We start from the raw sequence: 17,402 nt of genomic DNA, 5'->3' as shown, positions 1-17,402 counted from the left end.
TACCCTCTGTTTTTCCATTCCTACCTCCCTGGTTACCCCACCAAAAACACTGATTTTTTTTAAATTATAATTTTAGGGAACTCTGAACGTCAATAAACATAGAGCACAAATAGAAGCTTTTGTTCGACTTCAAGGAGCCAGCTGTAAAGATTCAGGTTCAGTATAACCACATTGGGAATTTCCACACCACTTATCTGTTCTGCTCTTACACAATGAAAAGATGAAAGGTCATGTCACCTTGCCACCTGTGCCATGCATGTGTTCACACGGACATTGCATTTGTGGGGCGCGGGGTACTTCCCCTAGGTTTGAATCTATAATTTGTGATTTCATTTTACTTTTTTTGGTCAGTCATAGGGCTTGTTGTGAAGGGTGTATGGCATGGCGGAACTGTTTTTTCACCTAACCTAGCAGAACACCACCAGTTCAATCTCCCCCTTGAGAGGAGAGGCTTGGCCGCAGGAGTGAGTGCCACTTGGACTTCCCATGCCCCCTCCTGGCTTCATGAGCCTCTCTGTGCTGTCCGTACCCCAGGTTTAGCCAGCGACATCCTCGTGCATGGCCTCAAGGCTCGGAACCGCGCCATCCATGGCGACTTGGTGGCCGTGGAACTGCTCCCCACACGGGAATGGAAAGGCAGGACTGCCGCGCTGTGTGAGAACGACAGTGAGGACAAGGCCTCGGGAGAGTCCCCCAGTGAGCCCATGCCCACAGGTGAGCCCCGGGGACAGCGTGCCAGCCTTCATTTCCAGCTACTCTCTCCCGCCCAGCCAGCCAGAAGTGCCATGCTGGCCTTTTTTTTTTCCCCTTTATTTGTATTGGTGTCAGGGCTTGAACTCAGGACCCGGATGCTATCCTTGAGGCTTTCCACTCAAGCTTAGCACCTACCACTGGAGCCACAGCTCTACTTGTGGTGTTTAGTTGGAGAGCAGAGTCACAGAAACGTTTACCTGGGTTGGCTTCAGACCTCACTGCTCAGATCTCAGTCTTCTGAGCAGCTAGGATTATAAACATACACATCCGGCACTCAGTTCTGCCTTTTCTTTATGTCCTCAAAAATAGAAAAATGTATGTAGATTGTGGACTGGTTAAATGAAGCACATTTACATATGTATTACTTGTCTGTTCTTCTATCTGCTCGTCTCTACTCATATCTACTCTTCTTGGGTCTGGTGGTACGCATCTGTAGTTCCAGCATACAGGAGGACAAGGCAGGAGAATGAAAATTCCAGGGCAGCCTAGCCCTGAAACACAGTCTTAAAAAATACGTATTAAACAAGCACTGAAGGCTGATGCCTGTAATCCTAGCTACTCAGGCTCCTGAGATCTGGCTTTACCCAAAGCAAGCCTGGGTAAACAAGTCCTAGAGACTCTTACCTTCGTCAATACCCCTGTAAAAAGTTGGAAATAAAGGTGTGGTTCAAGTGGTAGAGCACCAGCCTTGAGCAGAAAAGCTAAGCAAGCTTGGTGCCCCATGGATTATGCTGGCAGTCCTAGCTACTCAGGAAGCTGAGATCTGAGGATCAGATTCAAGAAGATCTAGACCAGGCAGGAAAGTTCCTGAGACTCTAATCTCCAATTAACCACTCAAAAACTGAAAGTAGAACTGTGGCTTCAAGTGGTAGAGCAGTGAGTTTTGAGGAAACAAAGCTCAGAGTCAATGCCCAGACCCTGAGTTCAAGTCCCAGGACCAACAACAACAAAAACTAAGCAATAATGTGAGGCTGAAAGTTAAGCCCCAATACTATCCCTGCTCCCCCAAAAGAAAGTAAAAAGAAAGAAAATTAGACATCTTCCAAATAATAAGAAGGAGAATATTTAACACCTTTTAACTTGTGTGGACATGCTTAAAAATAATGGGAGTCGGTAGGTGTGTGTGTGTGTGTGTGTGTGTGTGTGTGCGTGCGTGTGTGTGCGCGCGCGTGCGTGTGTACTCCCGCTTCTTGCTGAGTCTGTTTTAAATAGTTGGTAGCATCATGTTTTCCTCTGTTTTGTCTTCTCAAAGGCCGAGTGGTGGGCATTCTTCAGAAGAACTGGCGGGATTATGTGGTGACATTTCCATCCAAAGAAGAAATTCAATCTCAGGGCAAAAATGCTCAGAAGGTTTTAGTTACACCCTGGGATTACAGAATTCCCAAAATCCGGATTAGTACTCAACAAGCAGGAGCCCTGCAGGTAACTGGTGTTGCAGCCCTACTATTCTAGGTCTGCCTCTACCTCCACATTTTTGCTTTTTTCCTTTTTTTTGTCAGTCCTGGGGCTTGAACTCTGGGCCTGAGCACTATCCCTGAGCTCTTTAGCTCAGAGCCATCGATCTACTACTTGAGCCACAGAGCCACTTCCAGTTTTCTGGTGGTTAATTGGAGATAAGAATCTCATAGACTTTCCTTCCCCGGGCTGGCTTTGAACCTCGGTCTTCAGATCTCAGCCTCCTGAGTAGCTAGGATTACAAGCATGAGCCACCAGCACCCAGCTATACCCACTCCTGAACAGAACCAGGAAGCACCATTTACTCTTTTGCATAAGAAGAAATAAATTACTGATAGCATCTGGCAGTCGGAGATACTGCTTTTTAAAAATTCTAAATATGTTCGAACTATCTATTAAGTAGTCCATTGTTAATAAATGAAGGCCAGAGAGAACTTGTCCTAGAAAGAGCTTTGTAGGACAGACTGAGTAGCCATATATTAAGCAGCTGTCCAATCTAGAAACTTTCAGTAGATACCCTTTGCCAGCACTAGCAAGCTTTCTTCAGCAAGTGATAGAGAAATCCCATCGCTCTGCTTACAGGGATGATGGAGTGCTACTGCACCAAATCGATTATCCATAAAGGAATATAGCACTGGAGGGCTGGGAGTGTGGCCTAGTGGTGGAGTGCTTGCCTAGCATGCACAGAGCCCTGGGTTCGATTCCTTAGTGCCCCATACTCAGAAAAAGCCGAAAGTGGCACTGTGGCTGACGTAGTAGAGTGCTAGCCTTGAGCACCCAGTGCCCAGGCCCTGAGTTCAAGCCCCAGGAATGGCAAAAAAAAAAAAAAAAAAAAAAAAAAAGAATATAAGACTGGAAAGAAGACAGAAACAAGGAACTTAGAAATTAACCTTTACTTGACCCAGGCACTGGTGACTCATGCCTGTAGTTCTGTCTATTCAGGAGGCTAAGACCTGAGAATCCAAGGTGGAAGCCAGACTAGGCAGACAAGTTCAAGAGATTCTTAACTCCAATTAAACCTGCAAACAAACAGAAGTGGAGGTGTGAATCTAGTGGTAGAGTGCCATTGTTGAGTGAAGAAAGCTAAGGGACAGTGCTTAGACTTGCAGTACAAGCAGTAGTACTAGAACAAAAAAGATATCAGAAAGTAACTCCTGTATACTAAAAATTGAGCCTATTGTTTTAAAAGTTAATTTGGGTCATGTGTAATTGTGTTTTTTTCTGGTATGGCAAGTGTTAAATGTTTCACAGTTGGCTTTAACAAACAAAAATTTCCAGCCCACTTCAGTGATTGCCTCTTTTCAAAGCATTGGATACCATCTGGCAGTTGAGTACAACAGGAAGGCAAAAGCCAAAGAGTAAAATAAAGCACCCATCTGGGTGCCTGTGGCTCATGCCTGTAAGCCTAGGGTCTCTGGAGGCTGAGATCTGAGGATTGAGATTCAAAGCAGCTCAAGTATGAAGTCCATGAGACTCTTTTCTCCAGTTAACCACCAGAAAACCACAAGTGGCACTGAAGCTCAGAGTGGTAGAATGCTAGCCTGGAGCTGAAGAGCTCAGGAACAGTACCCAGGCCCAGAATTGAAGCTCCACAACCCACAGTCAATCATCAATAAAGCACCCATGCCACTCGCTGGGTTAAAGGACCCCTTTCTTTGGAACCCAGAGCTGTTTTTCCCGCTTCCTTACTGGCTTTGGTATGTCTTTTCTTTCTCTGCAGGACTTCAGGGTGGTTGTTCGCATTGATTCCTGGGAATCAACCTCCGTGTATCCAAATGGACATTTTGTGCGTGTTTTAGGAAGGATTGGCGATCTGGAAGGGGAGATTGCAACCATCTTGGTGGAAAACAACATTTCCGTTGTTCCCTTTTCCGAGGCTCAGGTCAGATTGTAAGAGGCTTTGGTCTAGGGACAGACATTTGTAAATACTATATGCCAATCAATATGTACTATCTAAAGCCAGAGAAAAATGAAAGATCTCTTTTTCCCAATGTAAAATATTTTAATGAGTTGTCAGTTAAATGTCACTTATAAAAATTGGTATATCACATTAGATGATGCTTGTAAATTTAAAATACAAATCACAGATTGACAGTAACCTTTATAGTTCAATAATAGTCCCCATCCATAGTATAAATTACAAACACAAGCCAGGCCCTAGTTGCGCATGCCTGTAATCCTAGCTATTCAGGAGGCTGCAATCTGAGGATTGTGGTTCAAAGCTAGCTGGGGCAGAACAGTCCATGAGACGTTTTTATTTTATTTTTGGCCAGTCCCGGGGCTTGAACTCAGGGCCTGAGCATCATCCTTGGGCTTACTAAGGTTAGCGCTCTACCACTTGAGCCACACTACCACTTCTGGCTTTTTCTATGTATGTGGTACCAAGGAATCAAACCCGCGTCTTCGTGCATGTTAGGCAAGCACTCTACCACTAGGCCAACTCCCAGCACTCAATGAGACTTTTTTTCATATAATTTTTATTATAATTAATAGAAGGGTTACATTATATTAACCAGATAGAAGGTTCATTACTTCACAAACATTGATACCCTTTTTCATGTCTTGGTCCCCATTTCCCTCCTTTTTTTTTTAATCTCCAATTAACCACCAGAGAATCGAAAGTGGCACTGTGGCACAAAGGAGTAGAGTGCCAGCCTGAGCAAAAGAGCTCAAGGACAGCATTCAGGCCCAAGTTGAAGCCCCACAACTGATCCAAAAAAATCACAAATACAGTAAAAAGAAATATAGAGACATTAGACATTTAATTTTTTTTTCTTTTGTGAGAGTTAATGTCAGAGCCTCAGACTCTTGCTTAGTGTATTCTGCTCAAGGCTGGCACTCTACCCTTTGAACTACACCTCCACTTCCAGGCTTTTGGTGGTTAATTAGACGTAAGAATCTCATCTGATTATCCTGCTCAGGCTGACTTCAAACCATGATCCTCAGATCTGTCCCGAGTAGCTAGGATTTCAGGGACAAGTCACCAGCCCTTGCTCATCTTCTCTTTCTTTTGAATTCAGATCAGGCTGAAGTCAACTTCAAGTATAAAATTAGTCTGGTAAAATCTCCACAGCTTTCAAATTGTGATATTTTCCAACTGTGCTTAAAAATAATGTGTTACTATCTAGCCATGGAGGGCACTTAGGTTGAGGCTCAACTGAGCTCTGTTCCTTAACCAGAATAGCTCAAAAGGCTGCAGAAAGATGAGGGGAGGTGCCAGGAATGTGGACTAGTAGTGGAGTGCTTGCCTACCATGCGCAAAGCCCCGGGTTTGATTCCTTGGTACCACATACATAGAAAAAGCCGGAAGAAGTGCTTTGGCTCAAGTGGTAGAACACTATCCTTGAGAAAGCTCAAGGACAGTGCCGAGACCCTGAGTTCAAGCTCCAGGACTGTCAAAGAAGAGGTGAACAGATTCTTGAATCTGTACATCACTCACCCATGGATAAGAAACTCATGTTCATTATCAAACTAGTTTAGTAACCTTTACAGAAAGCAAAAATCCAATGAACATAAAACACAAGTTATTTCCACCATTTTCTGATCTTTTCAGATCTTCATAAATCTTGTTTTATTATTTTCACATGGCTGCATTTATCATACGTGCTTGTTTTCTGCCTCTTTGGTTTAAAATTATTCCTGTGTATTGGCATAGCCTTCTTATTTTTAGTAGTTATAATGAATGGCAGAAATTAGCATACCCCACTTTGCCTAAACATTTCTCAGTTGTTGGACATTTGGGTTGTTTAATTTTTCAGTATTATTTTTTTAAATGCTGTATTGCTCTTTTTTTTTGTCCTTTTTGATCTTTCCCTTGGAATGTAAGATTTAAAGTGATATTAGCAAGTCAAAAGCTATATATATATATATATATATATATATATATATATATATATATATATATATATATAGCTTTCTAGGGGCAGTGGTGGGTGTTAGGACTTGAACTCATGGCCTTGAGCACTTACTTGGCTATTTCTGCTCAAGGCTGGCACTCTATCACTTAAGCCACACCTTCACTTTCCACTATTTGCTGGTTAATTGGAGATAAGAGCCTCTCAAATTTGTCAGTTTAGGCTGACTTTGAACTGCGATCTTCAGATCTCAGCCTCCTGAGTAGCTAAGATTACAGGCCTATAAAGTAGTTTTTGTTATAGACAGATGGGTCTCCAGAAGGCAGTGCACCAATCTATATTACCATCAGTAGTGTGTACATGTATGTTGTTATTTTCATGATAACTTTGGGTAAAACAGGCACTGTAGTAGGGAAATGTTTTAGAATATTTTATACTATTAAATTTTGATGTTTAACCTTAGTCTCCAGAAATTATTTGTTGATTTGTTTGGCAGCTCTTAGTGAAAATGTTAAAATAAAGTAGGAACTATCCTTCACAGGACTAGAATTTTCCCTTCCCTTTAGGCCTATTGAATTATAAATGGATGATTTAAATAGAAGCTAATGGAGAGCTATGCCCTGGACTCTCCTGGGTAAATTATCTTTAATGAATAAGCTTTTATTATTTGGGACATGTTGACTTTTTCAGGACTTGACTTGAATGATGAGCTCCACTGCATTTAAGTAGCTAGATCTTTGAAAACAGGGTACACTTTGTACTCCCACAAGCCCCCCATCATTCTTCCTGTGACCCCCACAACCCAGGGGACTGGTGGAAGTCATAGCACACTTCCATTATACAATAGAGACCTTCAAGCGTGTCTTTCCTGAGTTGGATGCTGGCAGTTCCTGCCTGTAATCGTAGCTACTCAGGAGATAGAGCTAAGGATCACAGTTTGAAGCCAAAGTTTGAAGTAGCTTGAACACAAAGATGCTCCCAAGCTCTGAGTTCAAACCCAAGGACTGGCACCAAAAAAAAAAAGTGTCTTTTATGTTTTTTTTTTTTTTTCAGCTAAAATCCCAGCTACTCAGGAGGAGGGATTGGGGTTACAGGATAGCCCAAACAAAACGTTAGCAAGACCCCTTCTCATAAATAGAGACATGACTCAATTAGTTGAGTAGCTATGTTTCTAGTTGGCCCTGAGTTCAAACCCCATTGCCACAAAAGAAATGTGTCTCTTTTATTGACTCCTGACTTTCCAGAGCCTAGCTCAGTGCCTGAAACCCTTAGTAAATCATGATTGATCTGAAGATAACCAAAATAAGTGCACGCAGGAAGTTCTTGGGGATGAGTGATCATGGCTGACTGCTTGGCTCTACGCAGATGTGTGAGATGCCAGTGAACTCTCCAGAAAATCCCTGGAAGGTGAGTCCTGAAGAAGAAAAAAGACGGAAGGACTTGAGGACAACGCACCTCGTGTTCAGCATTGACCCCAAAGGCTGTGAGGACGTGGATGATGCCCTGTCCGTGAGAACATTACGTAATGGCAACCTGCAGCTGGGGGTCCACATTGCAGATGTGACCCATTTTGTGGCAGCCAATTCTTACACAGACGTGGAAGCCAGGACAAGGTACCGCTGACAGGAATCAGTCCTGGGGCCAAATGTGACTGAGTTTATATCTCTGTTCAAAGATTCCTGTTTATGCTATCCAGAAAGCCACATCCTGGACTGGGAATGTGACCTAGTGGTAGAGTGCTTGCCTAGCATGCACGAAGCCCTGGGTTTGATTCCTCGTTATCGCATATACAGAAAAATCCGAAAGTGGTGCTATGGCTCAAGTGGTAGAACACTAGCCTTGAGAAAGCTCAAGGACAGAGCCCAGGCCCTGAGTTCAAGCCCCAGGATTAGCCAGAGAGGAGAGGGGGAGGGAAGGAGAGAGTCTCATGGATTTTTCTGTTGGGGTTGGCTTTGAACAGAGATCCTCAGATCTCAGCCTCCTGAGTAGCTAGGGTGACAGGTACGAGACTCTGGCACCCAGCTTTGATATACTGTTTTATTTGTTTTGGTTTTTTAATAACAAAATTGAAATAGGTTGGAGTATTCTGCTTTTATATAAATACTGCATCATGATGCTCCAGTTTTGCAAGCTTCGTGTCCCTTGTCCTTTCCTCTCTCCCATCAGTGGAAGAGTACTGAGCCCAAAGCAGTCTCACTCAGAAAGTGGGCCCAGGGGAAGGTTTTATGAGGCAGTCTGCTGTGGTTTATGAAGAGCCTGCGCCTTGGGGACCCACACTGGGGTCTAGGCCATTTACCTCCTCCAGCACCACAGTCAGCAGCTTCTGCTGCAGTCTGCCCGAGGTCAGTCACCAACCCCGTCTCATTCACAGGGCCACCACCTACTACCTAGCAGATCGGCGCTATGACATGCTACCCCCGGTCCTTAGCTCGGACTTGTGCTCCCTCCTGGGAGGCGTGGATAGGTGAGTTGAGTCTTTTCCTTTATCTTCACTTGGCCCTTCTGAAGGCTTCCTGTTTGTCTCTCATTTTCCCTAAACTCTAGCCAGTGCCTCTCACTGCGACTCTTCTAGCTTCTCCATTCCTCCCTCGCCTTGCTTATTTTTAGGCAACCTGATTTCTCTCCCTCCCTCCCCCTCTCCACCTTCCTTTCTTTCCTTCCTTTTCTTTCTTTCTCTTTATCATCCCAGTACTAGAGCTTGAGCTTATGTCCTTCTGCCCTTCTGCTCTCACTTGACTTTCTTGTTCAAAGCTAGCACTCTACCACTTTTGCCACAGTGCCACTTCTGGCTTTCTGCTGGTTAATTGCACATAAGAGTCTCACAGGGTTGGGAATGTGGCTTAGTGGTAGAGTGCTTGCCTAGCATGCATGAAGTTCTGGGTTCTATTCCTCAGTCCCATATAAAATAGAAAAGGCCAGAAGTGGCACTGTGGCTCAAGTGGTAGAGTGCTAGCCTTGAGCAAAAGAAGCTCAGGGACAGTGTCCAGGACCTGGGTTCAAGCCCCAGGGAGTAGAAGGGAGAAAAAGGTGTCTCACAGACATTTTGGCTTGGGCCAGCTTCGAACTTTAATCCTCAAATCTCAGCCTCCTGAGTAGTTAGGATTACAGATATATGAGCCATCGGTTCCTGCCCTGCTTTGCTTGCTTGCCTACTTATTTATTTGCTTATTCTTATTGTATAATTACTAACTGTTCTACTACTTGAGCCCAGTTCCACTTCTAGAATTCTGTTGGGTACTTGATGGTTAATCCAAGACAAGAGTCTGACACACTTTTCTTTCTGGGTTGGTTTTGAACCACAGTTCTCGGATCTCAGCCTCCTGACCAGCTAAGATGTCAGGCAGGAGCCCTGGTTGTTATCTTACCTTCCCCTTTTTTAAAGTAACAATGTAGCCACAAGATCATTCTACTTTAGTAACAGTAGTTTGTTTTTGGAAATTTGGATAGCTTCCAGTCTTTTACCATTAGGAACAAAGCTGTGCCACCTTACTTTGAACCTAACTCACATTTTAAAACATCTGAAGGAGAACTAGGAGTGGAATTGGTGTGCAGGACTCTTGCGTTTGTGTTCGGATGGCTAGAATTAAGCTGCCCTCCACAGAGGTCACACTCATTATATTTCCTCAGAACGCTGGCTTCCCCCAGGCCTTGCCAACAAGACGGATGACAAGTGGCAGCTTGCTTATCATTTGCATTTTTCCTACTATAGGAGGAGTACAACGTTTTTGTTTCCATGAACTACTTCATATCCCTTGCCCACTTGTCATTTGGGCTTCTGATCAATTACTCATTTAACGCAAGGGCTTTTTACATACTGGAAAATTAGGGTTTGAGAACATGAGTTGTGTTGTGTGTGTGTGTGCATGTGCATGCGTATGTGCATGTACGAGCGTGTGCGCACACCTCCCTCCACTGGGGATTGAACTCAGGGCCTGGGCACTGCCCCTTAGCTATTTCACTCAAGGCTAGCACTCTACCATCTAAGCTACCCTTCCACCTCTGAGTTGGTGTTTAACTGGAGATAAGAGTCTCACTGATCTTCTTGCCCTGACTCACAACTGCAACCTTCAGATCTCTGCATTCAGAGTAGTTGAGATTATAGGCTTGAGTCACCAGTGCCTAGCTTATAAGTAGGTTTTGGTAGCAGAATGGGTCTTTGCTAAATGAACTTTTGCTCTTGTCATCAAGACTCTTGTAGCTTACTGTCATCCTGTAGGATTTTAAAGGCTCAACTTTTTTTTTTTTTTTGCCTGTCCTGGGCTTGAGCTCAGGGCTGGAGCACTGTCCTTGAGCTTTCTCAAGGCTAGCGCTCTACCACTTGAGCCACAGCACCACTTCCAGGTTTTCTATGTATGTGGTACTGAGGAATTGAACCTGGGTCTTCATGCATGCTAGGTAAGCACTCTACCACTAGGCCAAACTCCCGGCCCTTAAAGCCTAGACTTGACTATCAGAACAGAGAACTGGCCGAATGCTGGTGGCTCACACCTGTAATCCTAGCTACTTAGGAGACCGAGATGTGAGAATCATGGTTCAAAGCCAGCCCTGGGCAGGAAAGTGTATGAGACTATTGCCTTCAGTTAACCACCAGAAAACCAGAAGTGGAGCTGTGGCTCAAGGGGTAGAGTGCTAGCCTTGAGCACAAAAGCTCAGGGACAGCACCCAGGCCCAGAGTTCAAGTCCCACAACCAAGTGGGAGAAAGAAAAAAAGAACTGTAAGGCAGTAATCAATATAAACTGACTTCAGATTTGTGCAGAGCTAATCAGACCCTAGTCTACCTTTGTTAATTTTTGTTGTTGTTATTATAAAAAGTGATGTATAAGGGGTTGTAGTTTTGTAAGTCAGGTGAAGAGTACTTTTTTTTGGGGGGGAGGACAGTGTCATCCCTTCCCTCCCTCTCTCCTAGTTGTCCCCCCCCCAAAAAAATAGTATGTTCAGGAGTCTGAGATCCGAGAATTAGGGTTCAAAGCCAGCCTGGGCACGAAAGTCTGTGAGACTCTAATCTCCAATTAACCACCAGAATTTTGGAAGTATCGCTGTGGCTCAACAGTGGTGAGCGCTGGCCTTAAGCTGAAGAACTCATGGACAATGCCCAGGCCCAGAGTTCAAGCTCCACATCTGGGGAGGGAAAAGAAAGAAAGAAAGAAAAAAAAAGAAAAAAGAATCTCATGGAGCCAGGCCCAAATGGCTCACGCCTGTGATCCTAGCTACGCAGGCTGCTGAGGTCTGACATTCACGTTTTGAAGCTGTCCTAGGCAGAAAACTCTGTGAGAATCTGATCTCTAATTAACCATCAAAAAGCCAGAAGTAAAGCTACGGCTCAAGTGATTGAGTACTAGTCATGAGCCTCAAAGCTCAGGGACAAGGCTCAGGCTCTGAGTTTAAGCCTGGGGACCAGCAAAAAATAAATAAATAAATAAATAAATAATAAAAGTCTCATGAACTTTTCTGCCCAGTCTGCCTTCAAACTGGATCTCGGGCTTCTTAGTATCTAGGATTACAGACACGAGCCGCAGGTACCTGGTTTCACATTACTTTCATTATTAAGCTCCATTTATTTGAAAAGTAGAACTAAACAGTGAGGCCAATGTTCCTGATTTTGCAGGTATGCAGTAAGTGTCCTGTGGGAACTGGATAAAACCTCCTACGAGATCAAGAAAGTATGGTATGGCCGTACCATTATCCGATCCGCTTACAAACTGTTCTATGAAGCGGCCCAGGAACTCCTGGATGGAAATTTCAACAACATCAATGAGATTCCAGAATTCAAAGACTTGGATGAGAAGAGCAGACAAACCCGACTGCAGGAGTTAGTGTGGGCCATCGGCAAACTGACCGACATAGCTCGCCACATCCGAGCCAAGCGAGATGGCTGTGGCGCCTTGGAACTGGAAGGGGTAGAAGTTCGAGTACAGCTGGATGAAAGAAAGAACATTCATGACCTCATTCCCAGGCAGCCTCTGGAGGTCCACGAGACGGTGGCCGAATGCATGATCCTTGCCAACCACTGGGTGGCCAAGAAGATCTGGGAGAGTTTTCCTCAGCAGGCCCTGCTGCGCCAGCACCCGCCTCCCCGCCAGGAGTTCTTCACCGAGCTCCGGGATTGTGCTCAGGCAAAAGGCTTCCTCATAGACACTAGGTAGTTCTCCATACTGGGCTGGGTGCTGTCCCTGAGCTTTTAGGGTCAAGGCTGGGATTCGACCACTTGAGCCACAGCTGCACTTCGGGTGATTTTCATACCGTATTAGATATGAATCTCACACTCTTTCCTACCCAGGCTGGCTTCAAACCATGATCCTAACATTTCAGCCTCCTGACTAGCTAGGATTACAGGAAGGAGCTACCAGTCTCTGACCTTTATGGTTATTTTTGTTTTGTGCTCGAGCTTGGCTTATTTACTCAGAGCTGACACTCTACTACTTGAGTCATGCCTCTAGTTCAGCATTTTTGCTAATTAATTGGAGATATTTGAGACGTTTTTGCTTGGGCTGATTTGAACCTCTGTCTTCAGCTTTCTCCTGGGAGTGAGCCACTGACATACGGTAATAACTCTTGATATTAAAAAAGAAGAGCCAGGCCAGGAGCGTAGCCTAGTGGTAAAGTGCTTATCTACAGTGCACGAAGCCTTGGATTCAATTCCTCGGTACCACATACACAGAGAAAGCCGGAAGTGGTGCTGTGGCTCAAGTGGTAGAACTCTAGCCGTGAGAAAATTCAAGGACAGTGCTCAGGCCCTGAATTCAAGCCCTAGGACTGGGGGAAAACAAAAAAAACGGCATGAGCCAGTGGCTCATGCCTGTAATTCTGGCTATTCAGGTAGGAAAGTTCATGAGAGTCTTTGTTTTTTGCAAGTCCTGGGGCTTGAACTCAGGGCCTGGGCACTGTCCCTGAGTCCATGAGCTTCTTTTGTGCAAAGCTAGCACTCTACCACTTGAGCCACAGCGTCATTTCTAGCTTTTTCTGTTTATATGGTATGGAAAGATAAAACCCAGGGCTTCATGCATGCTAGGCAAGCACTCCACCACTCAGCCATATTCCCAGATCCCCATGAGACTCTGTGGCTGAAAGTGGTAGAGCACTGGTCTTGATCAAAAGAGCTTAGGGACAGCACCCAAGGTCCTGAGTTCAAGCCCTACCACCAACAGAAACAAAAACAAATTCAGAGTAGCAAGCACTTTTAACTTAGTATTAATCAGCACGTTGCTCAAGAGATTTAAATTCTCACCCTTTGTTTAAACCTTAACATTTCCACAGTAGGAAAGCATTGCTTCCTAAATGTATCCAAAACAAATCTCACCAGAGAGAGATGTACGTAGTCAAAGCAGTGAGTGAAGAATCCATGGGAACTGGAGCCTACAGAAGGGTTTTTGTGTTCTTGATCAGGTCCAATAAAACACTGGCTGACTCTCTGGATAAGGCAGATGACCCCAATGACCCAATCGTGAACAAGCTACTGCGTTCTATGGCTACCCAGGCTATGTCCAACGCTCTGTACTTCTCCACTGGCTCCTGCGCTGAAGAAGACTTCCACCATTACGGTGACTGAGGCACTTCCTCTGTGTCCCTGAGTCTGAGCAGGAAGATTCAGAAGTATTTTATGTTTTAATTCCCATGGTTTGTTTTCTTTTTAAAGGTCTTGCCTTAGATAAATACACCCATTTTACTTCTCCCATAAGAAGATATTCCGATATGATTGTACACCGGCTACTGATGGCAGCCATTTCTAAAGACAAGAAAGAAGAAATTAAAGAAAAGTTGTTCAGCAACAAAGATCTGGAGGAATTGTGCAGACATATCAACAACAGAAACCGAGTAAGAAGGAATGTTATGTTTTTCAGATCTACTAACTCTGTGACTTTTTTTTGTGTGTGTGTGCCAGTACCAGAGCTTGAACTCGGGGCCTTGTGCTCACATCTGGCATTTTCCACTCACCAGTGGCAACCTACCATTTGAGCTCTGTCTCTATTTCTAGCTTCTTTGCTAATGAATTGGAGATCAGAGGCCTTTGAACCTTGGTCCTCAGGTCTCAGCCTCTGGATAGCTAGAGACCCCCTGGTTCACTACAGAGTTCTGTTGAGTGTACACATTTTTACTCACGTTTCATATTAGGGCCTGAATTCCTGAGTCTTGTGTGCACAGACAGAATTCTGAGATCAATGACCCTGTTTGTCCTTGGTCACAAATATTCATCCATTTCCTCTCCCAAGATTTTGATGCAACAAGCTTGAAAAGTGGGACAAGTGTGATGCTTTGTTTGCACATCAAGTGACCATATCCCAAGTTTTTGGCCTCTAGAAAGTTTAATCGTGTAAAGAATGAATTTTCTGCTTGGGAGGCTGAGAGCCAGGGATTGAGTTTAAGAGTCTCCATCTCACAGTGCAGCACAAATAGAACAGTAGCCCAGGCCAATCTTGGCATACAGTGAGACCCTCAAAAATAACTAATCCTAGCCAAGTACCAGTGGCTCATTCCTTCATTCCTGGCTACTCAGGAGGCTGAGATCTGAGGATCGTGGTTTGAAGCCAGTCTAGGCAGGAAAGTCTGTGAGAATCTTATTTCTAGTTAACCACCAAAAAAAGCCAAAGTGAAGCTGTAACTCAAGTGGTAGAGCACTTAGTCTTAAGCATAAAAACTCAGATAGGGCCAGGAACTTGGCCTAGTGGTTAAAGTGCTTGCCTAGCAAGTACGAAGACCCGGGTTCGATTCCTTGGTACCACATATATAGAAAAAGCTGGAATTGGTGCTGAGGCTCAAGTGGTAGAGTTCTAGCCTTGAGAAAGTCCAAGGACAGTGCTCAGGCCAGGACTGGCCAAAAAAAAAAAAAAAAAAAAAAAAACTCAGATACAAGCCACACGCGGGGCACAGTGGCTCACGCCTGTAATTCTACTTACTTGGGAGGCTGAGATCTGAGGATCGAGGTTCAAAGCCAGCCCAGGCACTAGAAAACAGGAAATGAGACTGTGGCTCGTGGGTAGGACAGTAGCCTTGAGCTGAAGAGCTTGGGGACAGCACCCAGGTCCAGAGTTCAAGCCCCATGAACCACCAAAACAAAACAAAAACTCAGATTCGGTGCCTAGTCCATGACTTCAAGCCCCAGAACAGAAATACAGGTGTGCATGCACACATACACACACACACACACACACACACACACACACACCCCATAAAATCCAGAACCTTGAGGGATGGGTGGAATGGCTCAAGAGGTAGAGCACCTGCGTAGGAAGCATGAAGACTTGAGGTCAAATCCTAGTACCAATACCTCAAAAAAATGTATATATTTCATTTTCTAAGACTTTGATGTGTGTGCCAGTCCTTGAGCTTGAACTAGGTCCCTGAGGTTCTTTTGCTCAAGGCTAGTGCTCTACCACTTGAGCCACAGCTCCACTTCTGGCTTTGGCTGGCTATAAGACTTTTTTTTTCCCCTGGGGCTTGAACTGTGTGCCTGGGTGTTGTCCCTGAGCTCTTCAGTTCAAGGTTACTGCCCTACCTCTGGGCCTGGGCACCGTCCCTGAGCTCTACAGCTCAAGGCTACCACCCTACCCTTGAGCCAAGCCCCACTTCCCACTTTCTAGAGGTTCATTGTAGATAAGAGTCTCAGGTCCTTTTGTGCCAGGGCTGGCTTTGAACCTTGATTCTCAGATCTCAACCTCCTGAGTAGCTAGAATTACAGGCGTGAGCCACTGGCTTTCTAAGACATTTTTGAAGAGATAATACTGGATGATTAGGTTCCCACAAAAGTTGATTTAATCCTATTTCACTGTAGACTTGGCATGTTTTTGTTTTTGCTAGTCCTGGGGCTTGAACTCAGGACCTGTGCATGGTCCTTTAGCTTTCTTAAGGCAAGTGCTCTAACACTTGAGCCACAGCACCAGTTTCGATTTTTTCTGTGTATGTGGTACCAAGGAATTGAACCCAGGGCTTCGTGCATGCTAGGCACTCTACCACTAGGCCAAACTCATGGCCCTCCATGTGTATTTTTTGTGCCAGTACTAGGGGCTTGAAGTCAGGGCCTTACACTTTCACTTGGCTGTTTTTTTTTTTTGCTCAGAGCAAGCTTTCCAATCACTTGAGCCACGGCTGCACTTCTGTCATTTTTGGTAATTAACTGGTAGCCTGCCTGGGCTGGCTTCAAACAATGATCCTCTCAGATCTCAGTCTGAGTAGCTAGGATGACAGGAGAGTGCCACTGGTGCCCAACTGGGTCGCTGATTCCAAAGTCACTGCTTCAGCTTCCTCCCAGGTCAGAAAGACTGAGCGTGCAGGGCTGTGCTTCTTTTCAGGCAGCCCAGCACTCTCAGAAGCAGTCCACTGAGCTCTTCCAGTGCATGTACTTCAAAGACAAAGACCCTGACACAGAGGAGCGCTGCATAGCCGACGGGGTTATTTACTCCATTCGAACAAATGGCGTGCTTGTGTTTATTCCAAGGTATGTTACAGTGAACGCAGCAGTTACCTAGGAAGAAAAGTGCAACGTAATACATTTGGTATCATTAAGATATTTCTTGGCTGGGCGTAGCTTGGTGGTAGAATGCATGCTTAGCATTCATGAAGTCCTGGGTTTGATTCTTCAGTACCACACAAACAGAAAAAACTGCAAGTGGTGCTGGGGCTCAAGTGGTAGAGTGCTAGCCTTGAGCACAGACAGGCTCAGGTCCTGAGTTCAAGACCCAAGTCTACCCCCGCCCCCCAAAAATGCTATTTCTTTAGGTCTGACAGTGTTGCTCAGTAGTTGAGCACTTATCTGTTTAACTAAGATTCTTTGAGTGGATCCCAGCATAAAGTAAGAATTAGATGTATATGTAATATAAACAATTGCAAACTTACTGTATGTATACAATGTAATATATGGTTGAATGCACAATTATGAAATGAAGGAAGCAACTGAACTCTAAATATATATTGTATAGCTGTTGGTCAATATACGTCATGCCAATAATCCTAGCTACTCAGGAGGCTGAGAGATGATCCTGGTTAAAAGCCAGCATGGACAGGAAAATCCATGAGACTTTCTATAAACACAAATGCGCATGCGCGTACGTACACACACACACACACACACACACACACACACACACACACACACACACACACACGCACACGCACACGCACACGCACACACACCTGGAAGTGGATGGAGCTATGGCTCAAAATAGTAGAGCACTAGCCTTGAGCAAAAAAAACTCAGAGACAGTGCCCAGGTTCTGAGTTCAAGTCCTAGGACTGGCACAAATAAACATGTAAATTGTACAATGTGTTACGATTAAGTCGATTTTTGTAGGAACTTACCTATCCGATATTGTCTGCTCCAAAATGTCTTAGAAAATGAAATATGTGCT

The 17,402-nt window shown here is 44.7% G+C and overlaps 1 protein-coding gene across 4 annotated transcripts in view; it reads left to right on the top strand.

Moving 5' to 3' along the window:
- Dis3l (DIS3 like exosome 3'-5' exoribonuclease) overlaps positions 1-17,402 on the top strand; it is a 30,906-nt gene that overhangs the window by 12,594 nt on the left and 910 nt on the right. For 3 of the 4 annotated variants that reach the window (XM_090358149.1, XM_090358148.1, XM_090358150.1), the window contains exons 6-15: positions 77-155; positions 535-714; positions 2,006-2,175; positions 3,929-4,090; positions 7,428-7,675; positions 8,434-8,526; positions 11,669-12,202; positions 13,447-13,601; positions 13,697-13,875; positions 16,347-16,492. In XM_090358149.1, the coding sequence (XP_090214275.1) occupies positions 77-155; positions 535-714; positions 2,006-2,175; positions 3,929-4,090; positions 7,428-7,675; positions 8,434-8,526; positions 11,669-12,202; positions 13,447-13,601; positions 13,697-13,875; positions 16,347-16,492 (1,946 nt within the window). The remainder of the gene's footprint in view (positions 1-76; positions 156-534; positions 715-2,005; positions 2,176-3,928; positions 4,091-7,427; positions 7,676-8,433; positions 8,527-11,668; positions 12,203-13,446; positions 13,602-13,696; positions 13,876-16,346; positions 16,493-17,402) is intronic. The other variant, XM_090358152.1, reaches the window with a different exon arrangement.

The sequence above is a fragment of the Megascapheus bottae genome, chromosome 25 (assembly GCF_031878675.1).
Source record: "Megascapheus bottae isolate mThoBot1 chromosome 25, mThoBot2.hap1, whole genome shotgun sequence".
In the NCBI taxonomy this organism is placed as follows: Eukaryota; Metazoa; Chordata; class Mammalia; order Rodentia; family Geomyidae; genus Megascapheus; species Megascapheus bottae.
This window is presented reverse-complemented; position numbering and strand designations above follow the sequence as displayed.